Source organism: Dermochelys coriacea, chromosome 20 (genome assembly GCF_009764565.3).
Source record: "Dermochelys coriacea isolate rDerCor1 chromosome 20, rDerCor1.pri.v4, whole genome shotgun sequence".
Classification (NCBI taxonomy): Eukaryota; Metazoa; Chordata; order Testudines; family Dermochelyidae; genus Dermochelys; species Dermochelys coriacea.
The window spans coordinates 4,146,827-4,164,379 of NC_050087.2; the positions used below are offsets into that span (position 1 = coordinate 4,146,827).

Genomic DNA, 17,553 nt, shown 5'->3' on the forward strand with positions numbered 1-17,553 from the left:
TTGAAGGAAATGACGCACAGAACGAACTAGCCGCAGAGGACAGCAATCTACAGCAGCCAACATAGGGCTGGAAGGAGGTCACCTAGTCCATCCCCCTGTGCTGAGGCAGGATTAAATATACCTACACAATATTCTAAGCATGATTTACTTCCTTCTGCTGAGGAAACCAGAGAAAGAAAGTGAGCCTTACATTCTGAATACTCTGGGGCAGGGATTTTCTTTCTGTTCCGTGTTCACTTGGCGCCTAGCGCAGGTGGGCCCTGGTCCAAGGTGCCACCACAATACAAATAATAAGTAGATTGTAGAGGCCCCAGCCCTATCCTATCTACTTCAAATCATTCTCTGCCATGGTTGAAGCAACTGAAAACAGGGACAGAATTCTCAGTCTGTCCAACCAAGTTTTACCAATGTCAATTTCTGCCCTTCTTTGACAGTTGGGGGCTTTGATTGAGTTTTCACCATCTTTGTCATTTACTTGCTGAAATCCACTGTTTTCTTATAGTCTTCATGGAGGAAACCCCCCCCCAAAGCGGACAACCATGGTTGAAACCAAGTAGTTTCCCCTAGTGTAGACCGTGATATTCTGTGTGGCACAGCAAGGGAAGGGGGCATGAGGAAGCCATCCTCCAAAATTCAATCCACAATGCGGGGGGCCCCTTTAGCACTGCAGTAAGATTGTCGTTTCCCAGGTAACCTCTCAATAGATTTTATGCAATACACTGAAACTCCCTGCTCACAGCCAGGCACCCTCTTGCCTATTGCAATTCTTTGAGAGTGGCAGACAGTGCAACTGGAAAGATGGTAACCAGACCACTTGGACAGACAGTACTATCTGTCTAGAGATTTGTTACACTCTTTTCATGGGATCTCAAAACCTGTTGCTTTCTACTGCAAGTAGCATGCAAATAACAATTAAGACTGGATTCAGTCACAATCTCCTTCTGATTAAGAGAGGGAAGAATTTGCACTGGGATTTCCAAAGCCTAGTAGAGTTAAGCACCCAAATCCCATGAAATTTCAATGGGATATGGCCACCTACTTCCCTGAGGGTCTTGAAAAATCCCAGCCTTGGTTCTCCCATTTTAAAGTGGTTTCCAATCTATAATCTTGCCAGTTCACAGGAGAAGGATGGAAACTGCTTGAGGTTAGGAAAGAACTTTGCCTAAAACTATTTTATAATTGTTTATTATGGGAATTCTTGTATCTTCCTCTAAGGAGCCTGGTACCAAACACTGGCCTGAAACAAGGTATTGAACTATATGGACAGCTGGTCCTGATCCTGTATAGCAATTCCTGTGTTCCTAACATGCACACAAGTGTGGAGTGTTACCATATAATATCTTCCGCTCCTTGCCAGGTGCCATGGTGGAAGACCTCTGACTGGAGGGGGGATCCTTAGAATAGGTCACATTAACTGCAAAAAAGAAGGGAAAAAGGCATAGTTAGGGCAAGAACACATCAGAGACTGCATGAATCAGGGAGAAAAAAAAAAAAGAGGCTACAGTATGGACTATAGAACTAGCAACTTCTAACAGACAGATAAAAGTACAACAGCCGCATGCTTAGAATTTATACAGCCCTTTCCCTGCTTTAAAAAGGCTTCACCAAATATTAGAAATAGATGTTTTCATGTGGACCTGATTTAGAAAAAGCCTGCTTAAACAAAGAAAACAAGTCCCTTGGGAACTAAAAACAAGAATTGGCGGGGTGGGGGGGGGGAAGGAAGTGAGCAGACCACCTAGAGAAACTAATCAACATGGACATTATTTCTTGCAGTTTCTGGTGCCAGCTCCAAGATTAGTGCTGCTTGTGACAGACATTTCAACACCATCTTTGGGGTCCACTGTTTTAAATGAATGGCTTGTGTGTTCTACTCTGAGGATTGAGGGTGGAGGGGGAAGAGAGATTTAATAATTTTATTAAGATAATGCTGAAGTAAGAAGAAAACGGTACAGAGTTTAGGCATAGAAGTTTCTGGTTATCGGGAATAAGGTACAGATTATCAAAGGTGCGAAATTCGGTTTAGAAGCAGGTGGCGTAAGGAATACATAACCTGCAAACTCCCCGATTGGGGGTAAAAGTTTAATGGGTCAAGGTACAGACATTGAGATATGGGGGTATGTTGTCCATATAATGGCTATGTTCAGGCGTGGAGTATAATGAGCGGATACCATGATGAGATTCATAGATACTAAGGTCAGAAGGGACCATTCTGATCATCTAGTCCGACCTCCTGCACAGCGCAGGCCACAGAAACTCACCCACCCACTCCTATGAAAAACCTCACCCATGTCTGAGCTATTGAAATCCTTAAATCATGGTTCAAAGACCTCAAGGAGCAGAGAAGCCTCCCTCAAGTCAACCATGCCCCATGCTACAGAGGAAGGCGAAAAACCTCCAGGGCCTCTTCCAATCTGCCCTGGAGGAAAATTCCTTCCCGACCCCAAATATGGCAATCAGCTAAACCCTGAGCATATGGGCAAGATTCGCCAGCCAGATACCCAGGAAAGAATTTTCTATAGTAACTCAGATCCCATCCATCTAATATCCCATCTCAGGGGATTTGGCCTATTTACCCTGAATATTTAAAGATCAATTACTTACCAAAATTCCATTATCCCATCATACCACCTCCTCCATAAACTTATCGAGTAGAATCTTAAAGCCAGATAGATCTTTTGCCCCCACTGCTTCCCTTGGAAGGCTATTCCAAAACTTCACTCCTCTGATGGTTAAAAACCTTCGTCTGATTTCAAATCTAAACTTCCTGGTGGCCAGTTTATACCCATTTGTTCTTGTGTCCACATTGGTGCTGAGCTTAAATAATTCCTCTCCCTCTCCTGTATTTATCCCTCTGATATATTTATAGAGAGCAATCATATCTCCTCTCAACCTTCTTTTAGTTAGGCTAAACAAGCCAAGCTCCTTAAGTCTCCTTTCATAAGACAAGTTTTCCATTCCTTGGATCATCCTAGTAGCCCTTCTCTGTACCTGCTCCAGTTTGAATTCATCCTTTTTAAACATGGGAGACCAGAACTGCACACAGTATTCTAGGTGAGGTCTCACCAGTGCCTTGTATAACGGTACTAAAACCTCCTTATCCCTACTGGAAATGCCTCTCCTGATGCATCCCAAAACCGCATTAGCTTTTTTCACAGCCATATCACATTGGCAGCTCATAGTCATCCTATGATCAACCAATACTCCAAGGTCCTTCTCCTCTTCCGTTACTTCTAATTGATGCGTCCCCAACTTATAACTAAAATTCTTGTTATTAATCCCTAAATGCATAACCTTACACTTCTCACTATTAAATTTCATCCTATTACTATTACTCCAGTTTACAAGGTAATCCAGATCCTCCTGTATAATATCCCGATCCTTCTCCGAATTGGCAATACCTCCCAGCTTTGTATCATCTGCAAACTTTATTAGCACACTCCCACTTTTTGTGCCAAGGTCAGTAATAAAAAGATTAAATAAGATTGGTCCCAAAACTGATCCTTGAGGAACTCCACTAGTAACCTCCCTCCAGCCTGACAGTTCGCCTTTCAGTAGGACCCATTGTAGTCTCCCCTTTAACCAATTCCTTATCCACCTTTTGATGTTCATATTGATCCCCATCTTCTCCAATTTAAGTAATAATTCCCCATGTGGCACGGTATCAAACGCCTTACTGAAATCTAGGTAAATTAGATCCACTGCATTTCCTTTATCTAAAAAATCTGTTACTTTTTCAAAAAAGGAGATTAGGTTGGTTTGGCACGATCTACCTTTTGTAAAACCATGTTGTATTTTGTCCCATTTACCATTGACTTCAATGTCCTTAACTAATTTCTCCTTCAAAATTTTTTCCAGGACCTTGCATACTACAGATGTCAAACTAACTGGCCTGTAATTACCTGGATCACTTTTTTTTTCCTTTCTTAAAAATAGGAACTATATTAGCAATTCTCCAATCATTCGGTACTATTCCTGAGTTTACAGATTCATTAAAAATTCTTGCTAATGGGCTTGCAATTTCAGGTGCCAATTCCTTTAATATTCTTGGATGAAGATTATCTGGGCCCCCCGATTTAGTCCCATTAAGCTGTTTCAGTTTCGCTTCTACCTCTGATATGGTAATATCTACCTCTATATCCTCCTTCCCATTTGTCATGCTACCATTATCCCCAAGATCCTCTTTAGCCTTATTAAAGACTGAGGCAAAGTATTTGTTTAGATATTGGGCCATGCCTAGATTATCTTTAACCTCCACTCCATCCTCAGTGTTTAGCGGCCCCACTTCTTTCTTAGTCTTCTTATTTATATGGCTATAGAACCTTTTACTATTGGTTTTAATTCCCTTTGCAAGGTCCAACTCTACTCGACTTTTAGCCTGTCTCACTTGATCCCTACATGTTCTGACCTCAATTAGGTAGCTTTCCTTGCTGATCCCTCCCATCTTCCACTCCCTGTATGCTTTCTGCTTCTTCTTAATCACCTCTCTAAGATGCTTGCTCATCCAGCTTGGTCTACAACTCCTTCCTATGAATTTTTTCCCCTTTCTTGGGATACAGGCTTCCGATAGCTTCTGCAGTTTTGATTTAAAGTAATCCCAGGCCTCCTCTACCTTTAGATCCATAAGTCTCATCATGAGGATGAGGATCCATGAGGATCATGAGGATGGATCTACCCTCATTTGGTGGGATTTAATGTTCAGTGAGTTTATGGTTCCAGTTCATATGGTCCAATGGAAAAGGTCTCTCAGTCCCTTTCCCATAGTTGATGCACGATGTCATAACTACAGCTCCTACAAGAACTTAAAACAGTGGGTGGTGATTAAAGCAACTTAACCAGGTTGTAACCCCCCTCAGAGAGGGGTACTACCTCCTGGAAAGGCTCACATATACTAGTTCAAACTAGATTCTCCAGAGACCAATAGATAAAGAAAGCACTTTTGGGTAAATTGCCTTAGTTTAAACTGACTCAAGGTCTTCTTTCTGAACCAGAAAACAGGCAGGAACTTATGTCCAAGGGGGGCCAACAATCCTTCCTGGGAAGGTCTGGAAGAACTTTGACCTACAGAGGCCCCATAAGACTGATGGGTGACCTCTGGTAAGTTTATTAGCATGCATGTAGTATTTGGGTTTTTTTTTAAATGTTTTCTCTATAATGCTGTTACCTTAAGAAGCAATGTGCTTACTTATAAAGATCTGAGTGGTAATTCATAACTGCTGGCCAATACATTGTTCATAGCCTTCAAACAGAAAATAAAGAGCAGACACTGGCCTCTTTAGGCAGTCTGGCTTGCTGGGAATGTCACAGTGTAGGCAGGGAAAGGTGCAGCCTGGAGAAACCCTGGTCAGGAGGGAGAGAGACCTGGATTGCCACCCAAGAGAGGTGACAGCTGAGGACCCAGGAGCCTAGAATGGGTGCACTTGATGGATCACTGAAGGGAAACACAGAAGCGGTTGCCCTGAATTGTGACACTTACAAACAATGAAACCACAACAGGGAAGCAGGAAAGTATGGAAATTCCTTTATGTGTAGAACTGGCAACCACACATCCTACACTATGGGGCTGTGGTTTAAGAATTGAGATCATGTTCATCACCACGGCATCAGAATGCTCTTCTAATGGTACTAAATGGCCAGTCAGGACCTCTTCCTGTGTCTATTTTTAAAAATGAAAATGTAGGAGATTTAGAACGAGGCCAGAATTGGGTACAGAGTTTCAGATGAAAGCTGGCATCCTCCCTAAATATTAATATGTCAACTTAAAAAAAATCCCAATGATATATTCAAGTCCCGATAACATCTAAGCAAGGTATGTAAAGCACTTAATGTCCTCAAAGCCTGTTATATATTAACAGGGTATTTTTGTTCCTGGGACAATGCCATATATTGGCAATGTTATCTTCCTAAATTCCATCTTAATGTGGGCATACAAGGAAAATGCCATTTGGATGTTAACATTAAGTGAATTTGTGCCCAAGTTAAGGTGTTCAAAGCATAATTACAGTTCATACATTCCAATCAAACAAACCAGCACAGCTAATGTGTAGATGACGTTGTAAAAGAACAGAATTCAGCTCATTCACAGCAATTTGCTCAATTGAAATGGCACCGTTCCTTTTCTGTAGGAAAGGCAACCCTACTATTTATCTACTCAAATATGCTCAAGATTTTAAATGGTTTATTCTAGAACAGATTAATGCAGAGTAAACACTGTTCTGTGAGCTCTCTGCATCTCACGGTTCTCAATGAAATTTGCTAGTGCCACGTTAGACAAATTAGTTGTTTGCTCCTCACGTCACTAACAAGCACATTTGCTCACCTTAGATGAGGGCCTACAGAAGTTCAGACTGTCTGTTTCAGTGCCTCACACAGCACTTCAGATTTCCATGTACGAAGGCTGCAATATTTTGGTGCAATGCTTTAGCTTTCACCTGTTCTGCAAGTGAAAAAAAAAATCCTCCTATGGATCATCACCTCTTCCAACTCTGCAGACACAAGAGGACCAGACAATTGGTGATCCTAGTTTGAAAGCTATTGTTTTGTAATGCTGACAGACCCCGGTCGTCAATGGGCAGGATCGAACCTGGGACCTCAGGATCTTAGTGCATGAGCCTCTACCGCATGTCTAAAAGCCAACTTTCTATTAGCTAAGGCTGTAGAGCAGACTCAATCTCTCTTTAAGTGGTCTTGGTGCCACTAGATGGGACAGAACACCACACCCAGGAAGTGTGTGGGTTACACATGCCATATACTCTTGTGGTCTTAAAAGCAGCAGAATTCCACAGAGACCCACATCCCTTACAGAAATGAATGCTGTTGCTACACAGCATTCTGCTGCCACAGCTACATTTCTGACCAAGTGTGGTAATTAAAATAGTTAGGTGAAATAAACACCTTGATCCAATGACGTGGAAACTACCACAGTCTGCAGCAGTTTCAACAGCACCACCAAGATCGAATGATTGGATATAGCATCAGCAAGATTTGAGGCCAAAGAGATTCTTTTAGATCAAGAGTACAGTAGTTCTGTCTTAGACTTAGTTGTTAGTTTGCCTATGCAGTTCCCTCCTAGATGGACACCCATCTTCAAGGCTAGATCAAAGTTTTACCCACCTTAGTTATGTGAGCATTTGACTTGTCTTCTTTACTGCTCTTTCAGAACAAGCGCTGCAAATGATTTTTACACTAGAATCTTAAGCAGCCACCACCGACACAACAATTCTCTCTGTTGGTGTACAAAAGCCAGCAACAAACGCAAGTGAATCCTACAGAAGAGTTTGAAAAACTCCAATACCATGGTAATTTGCCAGAACAGGGCAGAGAGGCTAAACAGGCGACTATGTGATGTGCAAGTGATCCCAAACTGGCCAGGACAGTTCTGTCTTAGAGAGGGTCACTGACTACAATGGATGTGATCTACCAGAGTATAAGCTTGCTGTTGCTCAGGTAGGTCAGGTTAACCATCCAGACCAGCTGGAGAGAGATCTTGACTGATCTTCTACAGGATAGTAGAGACGGCTTTCAGCACAGTTTACCTTACAGTGGAGTAGATGTAGTCACTATGGGTAAAGTGTTAGGCTCCCTAAGTCGCTTAGGTGCTTCTGAAGTCCCATTTTCAAAGGTAATTTAGGACTTAAAAGCCTGTCTTGCTGACTTTCAATGAGACTTAGAAGCTTTTGAAAACTTTATCCATTGCTCTACAGAAGCCTATTTACAGAACACAATCCTCACACATCCTCCCTTTGAATTTTAAAGCTTTACAGATTTATTTTTAGAAGCCATTCTGATGAAATCTTAATTCTAAAACCTAATAGAACAGATTCCTCAATACATTGTGTTTCCCTCAAAACAAGTTCCCCAGAAGGAAATTACTTATTTCTGCAGCAAGTTCTATTAACACAGCCTCAGAGAGGTTAATAAAGGCAAAAGGGAAGATGATCACACGGCAAACATTCGTTACAGGAAGACACTGACCTAAATATCTCCTTGCAAAACACATTTCTCTTTGGGTGTGAGATAAACCATTTCCCTCCTATCTCTGCTGTCAAGCTACAAACACTGGCCCAGTTTAAACTCTCATGACACATTCATTCACTATGCCTGTCCTGCTGTAGCTCACGAAAGCTTATGCTCAAATAAATTTGTTAGTCTCTAAGGTGCCACAAGTCCTCCTTTTCTTTTTGCGAATACAGACTAACACGGCTGCTACTCTGAAATTTGTCCAGACAGCAAATGCTTAAGTATGAAAGCTTGAAAGCATTGTAAACTTACAGACAGCCCCCCAACCTGAAGCAAATACTCACCAGCAACCACACACCACACAACAGAACCACTAACCCAGGAACCTATCCTTGCAACAAAGCCCGTTGCCAACTCTGTCCACATATCTATTCAGGGGACACCATCATAGGGCCTAATCACATCAGAGGCTCGTTCATCTGCGCATCTACCAATGTGATATATGCCATCATGTGCCAGCAAAGCACCTTCACCATGTACATTGGTCAAACTGGACAGTCTCTACGTAAAAGAATAAATAGACACAAATCAGACGTCAAGAATTGTAACATTCAAAAACCAGTCGGAGAACACTTCAATCTCTCTGGTCACTCGATTACAGACCTAAGAGTGGCTATTCTTCAACAAAAAAACTTCAAAAACTGACTCCAGTGAGAGACTGCTGAATTGGATTTAATTTACAAACTGGACACCATTAAATTAGGCTTGAATAAAGACTGGGAGTGGATGTGTCATTACACAAAGTAAACATTTTTCCCCATGTTATTTCCCTCCCTCCCACCCCCCACTGTTCCTCAGATGTTCTTGTTAACTGCTGGAAATGGCCCACCTTGATTATCACTATAAAAGGTTTCCCCCCCTCCCTCTTGCTGGTAATAGCTCACCTTACTTGATCACTCTTGTTACAGTAGTGATCAGTAGTGATCTGAAGTGAGCTGTAGCTCACGAAAGCTTATGCTCTAATAAATTTGTTAGTCTCTAAGGTGCCACAAGTACTCCTTTTCTTTTTGCGAATACAGACTAACACGGCTGCTACTCTGAATCTTGTTACAGTGTGTATGGTAACACCCATTGTTTCATGTTCTCTGTGTATATAAAATGTCCCCACTGTATTTTCCACTGAAATGCATCCGATGAAGTGAGCTGTAGCTCATGATAGCTTATGCTTAAATAAATTTGTTAGTCTCTAAGGTGCTACAAGTACTCCTTTTCTTTTTAGGTCAGAATAAAAGATCTAATGGCCTCTTCTGGCTTTAAAATCTATGAGTTTGTTTGGATAAGCCCTTCCAGCCAAATTCTTAGAGATGTCCTGTGGATCTCTGCGGAAAGCCATGTTTTTGCCCTCTTGGGTCAGAATAACAATTTGTGGGTTTTATTTGGTGTATGACATTCCCAGTAATGCTACATATCCACATGCTGATCACACACAACTCCCTGGAATTAAATCAAAAGGATAGTCAGGCCTGTGAATGCCAATACAACAGGGAAGGCAGTGTCAGGCGGAAAAGGAAAGATTTAAAGCCTGTAGCTCCCCTCAAAAGGAGGAATCCATTTTTGAGGCTGATTACTACGTTACATAGCTCCATCAGGCATTTCTGCTTCAGAAATTTTTTATCCTAACTACCTTGCTCTAGAATATGAAGAGCAACTGTTTCTGTGTGCATGCCTCCTTGAACTGTAAAAGTTCAAACAGGTAATTGGAAGGTGTGTCATACTCTGGATTATTATTCTCCACACCCTCTGAAGCTGAGCTGCAGCTCACAAAAGCTTATGCTCAAATAAATTTGTTAGTCTCTAAGGTGCCACAAGGACTCTTTCTTTTTGCGAATACAGACTAACACGGCTGCTACTCAGAAAAAAGGCAAATACAGTACCTCTTTTGTTTAGACATCCAATACCTCTTTCAGCAAACAACAGACCATTCTCCTGCACAAATCCTGAACCACTACTTACCAAGTTATACATTTCAGTCCAGCTAGCCTTTTTTTTCCTGGCATTTCTAGGGTTCTGCAATTCTGCTTCCCAGCAGCAGTAAACTGGGAAGCATGAATAGCTGATGACTGCTAGCCAGTCATAATCATAAAATGGGGATGTATATCAGCCAAGGGGGAACCCAGTCTAGTAACATACCAAAAGCATGTAGGGTTACAGAGGCTCTTGCAGTTGGTGCTGGGCTTTGATCTTCCCTGCTGGCCATGTGACCGCTCCATGCTGAAGCAGTTACTGGTTTTTAAGATGGCTTCAGCCAGAATGGAGGATCCCTCCTCATAGCTCTGAGCAGGGCCATATGGTTATTTTACCCATATCTGGAGGGTGATCAGATGTCCCGATTTTATAGGGACAGCCCCGATATTCGGGGCATTTTCTTATGTAGGCACCTATTATCCCCCCCCCATCTCCTGTCCTGATTTTAAACCACTTGCTCACTGGTCATCCTGTCTATCTGGGCATTTATACAGTGCTCACCCACAGTGGTATCCCACCATCTTTCAGCGTCATTACACACTTATATGGGGGAAACAGCTACACTTCTTTACAGCTCATTATTTGTACTGTGGTAGGAGCTAAGAGCCCCAGTCATGGACTCCACTGTACACAGGACCAAAACATGGTCCCTGTCCCCAAAAGTTTACAGTTGAATCCCTCTGGTATATCCAGTTAGCCGTTCACCTTCCATTATAAAGCTAGCCCCCCCACAGTGTGACCCTCTCCAGCCCTCCTGGGGCTTTTCCCAGCACCTACAACTTTTTGTGCCAGTTATCACCTGAAGAAGAGCTCTGTGTAAGCTTGTCTCTCTCACCAACAGAAGTTGGTCCAATAATAGATATTACTTCACCCACCTTGTCTCTCTAATGTCCTGGGACCGACACTGCTACATCACTAGAAGTTTTCACTAGTCATTTCTTCTTGACCAAGTGAGAGAGTCAATGTCCGGACTACAGAACTATCTCTTTCCTCCCTGTGAAAGCTCTTGTCCTCCCAAAGCAGTTTCTTTATAGCATTCCCTCTTGTTATCTGGGCAGTTTCAACACTCAAAGACATTCTGATGACCAGAGATAAGGGGGAGTGGAGTGGAAAAGATGATTCAGCAAGGCAGCTGACTATGGGTAAAACCAGCATCTCCTGAACAAGTGGCTTAAATTGCCCTTGAGGGGGTTAAATTAACCCCATCCCTGGCCGTTACATCACTTCTTAAAATACTGCCAATACCATCTACCATTTCCAGTTCAGAGCAAAAGCCATGGTAGCAAGGGTCTCTGAGCTCTTCTATTAACACCACAACTATAAGTTAAAAGAAAAGGAGTACTTGTGGCACCTTAGAGACTAACAAATTTATTTGAGCATAAGCTTTTGTGAGCTACAGCTCACTTCATCGGATGCATCCGATGAAGTGAGCTGTAGCTCACGAAAGCTTATGCTCAAATAAATTTATTAGTCTCTAAGGTGCCACAAGTACTCCTTTTCTTTTTGCGAATACAGACGAACACGGCTGCTACTCTGAAAACTATAAGTTAGTCACCAATGGGCCCCATGAGAAGGGGCAATCCAGCCCCTAGGCTGGGATTATTATATTGTAGTTCCAGATTTTGCTTGTCATTGTTCTAACCAAATTGTGCTTTTATTGCAGAAAGAAAGATAGAGACTATTTTAAAAAAATACCTGTTTCTCTCTACGTGAAATCAGAACCCACCAGGTTTTAGCACTCAGCAGAGTAGTCTGCAGCTGCCCCTATGAGACTGATCTGTGTTTGTAGAGCCTGTAACACAATGGGGTCCCAGTTCACAACAAATACAATACAAATAATAATATTAAGATGCTGCTGGGGGGGAAGGGAGCACAGTAGCCAGAGACTGCCCCATCAGTGGCTGGCGCAGGGGCTGCCCAAGCTGCTCGGGCGGCCTCTGGACCAGCCTCACTGGCCACTGCAGAAATCACTGAGGTCCTGGAAAGTCAGGGAATCCGTGACTTCTGGAACAGACTCTCAGCCTTAATTATGATAGAAATGAGAGTTAATCTCCCAGCTAACTGTTACCAGTCATAAGATCATAAGAACGGCCATACTGCATCAGACCAAAGGTCCATCTTCCCCAGTATCCTGTCTTCCAACAGTGGCCAATTCAGGTGCCCCAGAGGAAATGAACAGGACAGAATCATTAAGTGATCCATCCCCTGTTGCCCATTCCCAGCTTCTGGCAAACTGAGGCTAGGCACACCATCCTTGCCCACCCTGGCTAATAGCCATTGATGGACCTATTCTCCATGAATTTATCTAGTTTTTTTTTAAACCATTAATAGTCTTGGCTTTCACAACATTCTCTGGCAAAGAGTTCCACAGATTGACTGTGCGTTGTGCGAAGAAATACTTCCTTTTGTTTGTTTTAAACCTGCTTCCTATTAATTTCATTTGGTGACCCGCTAGTTCTAGTGTTATGAGGAGTGAACAACACTTCCTTATTTACTTTCTCCACACCAGTCATGATTTTATAGACCTCCGTCATATCCCCCCTTAGTTGTCTCTTTTCCAAGCTGAAAAGTCCCACTTTTATTAATCTCTCCTCATATGGAAGCTGTTCCATACCCCTAATAATTTTTGTTGCCCTTTTCTGAACCTTTTCCAATTCTAATATATATATTTTTTGAGATGGGGCGATCACATCTGCACGCAGTATTCAAATGATCACACCATGGATTTATATAGAGGCAATATGATATTTTCTGTATTATCTATCCCTTTCTTAATGATTCTCAATATTGTTAGCTCTTTTGACTGCTGCTGCACATTGAGTGGATGTTGTCAGAGAACTATCCACAATGACTCCAAGATTTCTTTCTTGAGTTGTAACAGATAATTTAGACCCCATCATTTTATATGTATAGTTGGGATTATGTTTTCCAATGTGCATTAATTTGCATTTATCAACACTGAATTTCATCTGCTATTTTGTTGCCCAGTCACCCAGTTTTGAGAGATCCCTTTGTAGATCTTCGCACACTGCCTGGGACTTAACTATCTTGAGTAGTTTTTTATCACCAGTCTATTTTAGCTATAGAAGAATGAAACCCACTTTCCATTATTATCCCTTTTTAGATATTTCAGCACCAACAGAGCAGAACACGTCCCTTCTCCCAGGCTCAGCGGGGCAAAGAGAAGGAATGGCCATCCACCCTCACACACACCCCTTGGGAGACACAATCACACAATAATCCCAAACCCTTTCTGCACTCAGGTCTCTAGCATATCTCAAAAGAACAGTGAGTAATGACGTATAATTTTAAGATTTAGCCTTTCCTTTTAGTTATGTTGAAAGCCCCTCCCACTGCAAATGCTCTCACTGAACTAAGTTATGGTTTCAGAGTAGCAGCCGTGTTAGTCTGTATTCGCAAAAACAAAAGGAGTACCCGTGGCACCTTAGAGACTAACAAATTTATTAGAGCATAAGCTTTCGTGAGCTACAGCTCACTTCATCGGATGCAAGTTATGAACTAAGTTATGAAACCCTCTTTTCAACAATGGTTTCAGTATTCATCATTAAGAGAGCCACAAAGTCATGGCCACCATTTAATGTATTTTAAGATATAATGCATGCATCTCTTCTGCTTTAAACATCAGCTTCTTCATACAGATACAACTGTCGTTATAACCCAGAACTCATCCTATGTTTAGAGTCGCTCATTTTAGGATTGCAGGCTGCTTTGGAGGAAAAACACAGATGCTGATCCGTTGAACAAGGAGATCAGGAAATGAATGAGAGCATGTCTCCTGCTCCAGACGTGTTCCAAGAGGACTTGGGGAGAGTTTAAACCCCTCTGATCTTAGTATCCTTTCAACAAGCATCTGGATCTTAGTGGGAGTCCTGTGTTGGCTTCACTATGGGAATGCTCCACCCAGAAGTTCTGCTTATACCTGAGCCTTCACTATTTACTCTTGAAGGTTAGGCACAGGAGTTCCAGATGTGGATATAAACTTTTGAAGGATTACAATGACCTGTCCTGGGCTGAGCCTGGCATTATGTTGTATTGTGTTAGCCAAAAAGTACTGTACTAGGAGACGGATGTAACTTTTCATCCCACTTTGCATCACACATACTGAACACTGGAGTTTGGACTCCTGGGCACGTGATGTGGCTTTGTGATAACACTAAGTCAAATAATAGTCCATGTTTCATGGTTAAGAGAGGCACAGAGATACATGATGTCGCCACATTTCAAACAAAACATTACATCAGGGGTAGTTAATTATTTTTTTTCCACAGTCCAAATTTCTTGGTCAAGGTATAGTCAAGGTCCAGACTGCAGAGAAACATTTTTCACATTGCAAGAACAATAATGATAATAATAAGTAAATAAAAAGATGTTGCAGTCCATTCAAAAGCGTCTGGCGGTCCACATTTGGCCCATGGTCTTCCTATTGACTACCCCTGTGTTACATGATCAACCGTTTTACTCAGTGTCCTAAACAGTGTGCAGAGTTTTAATACAAAGATATTTATATAGCACCAACCCTTGCATATTTAAGCACATTTTGCCTTACTAGCTAAGCATAGGATCCTGGGAAGTCACCTCTCAAGAGAACCTTTCTCCTGCCACAAGATACCAATTGTATAGCATGTAAATACTTTTTATTAGAATCAGAATGAGTTTCCTAGTAGCAGCGGCCTTCTCACAGAACAGAGGCATTAACTGCAACCTCAGCAAGAACAAGCATGCCCCTACTCCCTCCACATCCAATTGAAGAGCAGTTTCCATCTGGCTGCCTTTGTGCTAGTCAAAACAGTTTAAGCTGCATTTGATTTACAGTGTAATCAAACATTTAAAAACAAACAGGGGAAGTGTGAACAGGTAACTAGGAGCCTTCTGGATTTCTATTCAAGAGGAGTGTGGTCTGGTGGTCAGAGCGGGAGAAACTTGGAGTCAGGACTCCTGGATTCTGTCATTGCCTTTGAATCCCTGCAAACAACTTTAGCAAGCCACATCCCCTCTGCACCTCAGTTTCTCCACCTGTAAAATGAAGTTAATATTGACTCAGCCAAGATGGATTAGTAGTGTAAGGGAGGGCAAACAAGGGAAGGAGGAATTTTCACAGCAGAGTCACTTGAAGTGAAGTAAAGAAGGCAGGGAGAAAGAAGATTAGACCAAGAAAGAGATGTGAAATTATTTATCTTACATCAAATTACGATCCAAATTAAAAATTCTGGGGAGAAGGGCAGGGCACTGTGTTGCACACATTTCTCTGTATATCATCGGCGTGGCCCTAAGGGCTTTGTACAGTGTTTATTACCATAGCACGTAAGAATTAACGCTATTTGGATTATAAAAAGAAAAGGAGTACTTGTAGCCCCTTAGAGACTAACAAATTTATTTGAGCATAAGCTTTGTAGCTCACGAAAGCTTATGCTCAAATAAATTTGTTAGTCTCTAAAGTGCCATAAGTACTCCTTTTCTTTTTGCGAATATAGACTAACACAGCTGCTACTCTGAAACCTATTTAGATTATAAACTCATTGGGCCAGGGATCTTCTCTCTGCCATGGCCTTTAAAGCACAAAGCAGACTTTAGGCACTTAAAAAAAAAAAACCCACCAACAACAAAAAAGCAGGCTGCAAGATCCTGCTGAGAATCAAACTCCATAAGCTCAAACAACTCCACAGGCTCTGGGACACCACAAGGTCACAGAGCACATAGGAGAATGCTAGGCCATGCATGCACTGTCATCGCCCTGTTATGCAAGGTCAGTATCTGGTGTGCTGAATGCAGCAAACCACAAAGGGGTACTGCCCTAGGAAGAGAGCATAAGAATGAGATGAATATAATATATCCTGCTGTACAGACTTGAGTCACAATTCACCTTCCTCCTCCCTCACACGGCTGCTGCAACAGCAGTGGAAGCCTCCTGCGACAATGGCCTGTGTATACATTAACCAAACCCCACACGGGTATGCAACCCCCTCAACGCACCCACCATTCCTCCAAAAGCCCCTGCACCCCCCAGGGTGTCACCGCCTCACTCCCTCAGGAGTATGCACCATCCCTGCAACACCAGTGTGCTGCTACCTGCTTCCCCATCCCAGGGATCTGCACCAAATCCCCCTGGCCAGTGACCTCTGCTCTCCCACCCCTCACCGACCTCCCTCTCCCAGGGCACATGCACCACTCCAGATGCCCCTGCAGTGACAGTTAATACCTCACCCCCCCCCCCGCCCACCCACACCCGGGATCCTGCCCTTCCCCATTGCCAGCTTCTCTCCCCACTAGAATCCTCTACTCTCTTGGTACCAATCCGTCCCTCCCGGGCACCTCTGCCCCCCCCATGCCAGCTCCTCTCTTCCCCGCCCCCAGGCACCTCTGCCCCCCCCATGCCAGCTCCTCTCTTCCCCGCCCCCGGCACCTCTGCCCCCCCCATGCCAGCTCCTCTCTTCCCCGCCCCCGGCACCTCTGCCCCCCCCATGTCAGCTCCTCTCTTCCCCGCCCCCAGGCACCTCTGCCCCCCCCATGCCAGCTCCTCTCTTCCCCGCCCCCGGCACCTCTGCCCCCCCCATGCCAGCTCCTCTCTTCCCCGCCCCCGGCACCTCTGCCCCCCCCCATGCCAGCTCCTCTCTTCCCCGCCCCCGGCACCTCTGCCCCCCCCATGCCAGCTCCTCTCTTCCCCGCCCCCGGCACCTCTGCCCCCCCCCATGCCAGCTCCTCTCTTCCCCGCCCCCAGGCACCTCTGCCCCCCCCATGCCAGCTCCTCTCTTCCCCGCCCCCGGCACCTCTGCCCCCCCCATGCCAGCTCCTCTCTTCCCCGCCCCCGGCACCTCTGCCCCCCCCATGCCAGCTCCTCTCTTCCCCGCCCCCGGCACCTCTGCCCCCCCCATGCCAGCTCCTCTCTTCCCCGCCCCCGGCACCTCTGCCCCCCCCATGTCAGCTCCTCTCTTCCCCGCCCCCAGGCACCTCTGCCCCCCCCATGCCAGCTCCTCTCTTCCCCGCCCCCGGCACCTCTGCCCCCCCCATGCCAGCTCCTCTCTTCCCCGCCCCCGGCACCTCTGCCCCCCCCATGCCAGCTCCTCTCTTCCCCGCCCCCGGCACCTCTGCCCCCCCCATGCCAGCTCCAACCTCCCCCCCACCAGGCACCTCTGCCCCCCCAGGCCAGCTCCAACCTCCCCCCCACCAGGCACCTCTGCCCCCCCGGCCAGCTCCTCCCTCCCCCCCAGGCCAACTCTTCTCCCACTCCCGCCAGGCGCCTCTACCCCCCCAGGCCAGCTCCTCCCCCCCACTAGGGCCTCAACCACCGTAGGCCTCTGTCCGTCCCCCTCCCTACAGTGGCAGCTCCCGAGTCCCCCCCCGCCCCATACACCTCTGCGCCCCACCCCGGTACCAGCCCAAGCCCCCGCCCCATTCCTAGCCCGCTCCGGCGCTCACCACCCCGCTCCTGAGCCGCCGCCGCCGCCGCCGCCCGGCCCCGCTGGCCTCCCCTGGGGCCGCCCCGGCTCCATGCCTCCCAGCTCCAGGCCGCCAGCCCGAGCCCGAGCCCGGCCCCGCCCCCTGGCCGCCGGG

At 44.9% G+C, this 17,553-nt stretch overlaps 1 protein-coding gene across 6 annotated transcripts in view; it reads right to left on the reverse strand.

Moving 5' to 3' along the window:
• Positions 1-17,553, reverse strand: part of SLC11A2 (solute carrier family 11 member 2) — a 58,735-nt gene that overhangs the window by 29,179 nt on the left and 12,003 nt on the right. The window contains exons 1-3 of one of the 6 annotated variants that reach the window (XM_038378188.2): positions 10,860-11,007; positions 6,320-6,436; positions 1,331-1,414 (exon numbers count right to left, since the gene is read on the reverse strand). In XM_038378188.2, coding sequence (XP_038234116.1) covers positions 1,331-1,364 — 34 coding nt within the window. In that variant the 5' untranslated portion in view covers positions 1,365-1,414; positions 6,320-6,436; positions 10,860-11,007. Of the gene's footprint in view, positions 1-1,330; positions 1,415-6,319; positions 6,437-7,113; positions 7,203-10,149; positions 10,232-10,859; positions 11,016-17,418; positions 17,532-17,553 lie in introns of those variants that run through there. The other 5 variants (XM_043506595.1, XM_038378191.2, XM_038378190.2 and 2 more) reach the window with 5 other exon arrangements.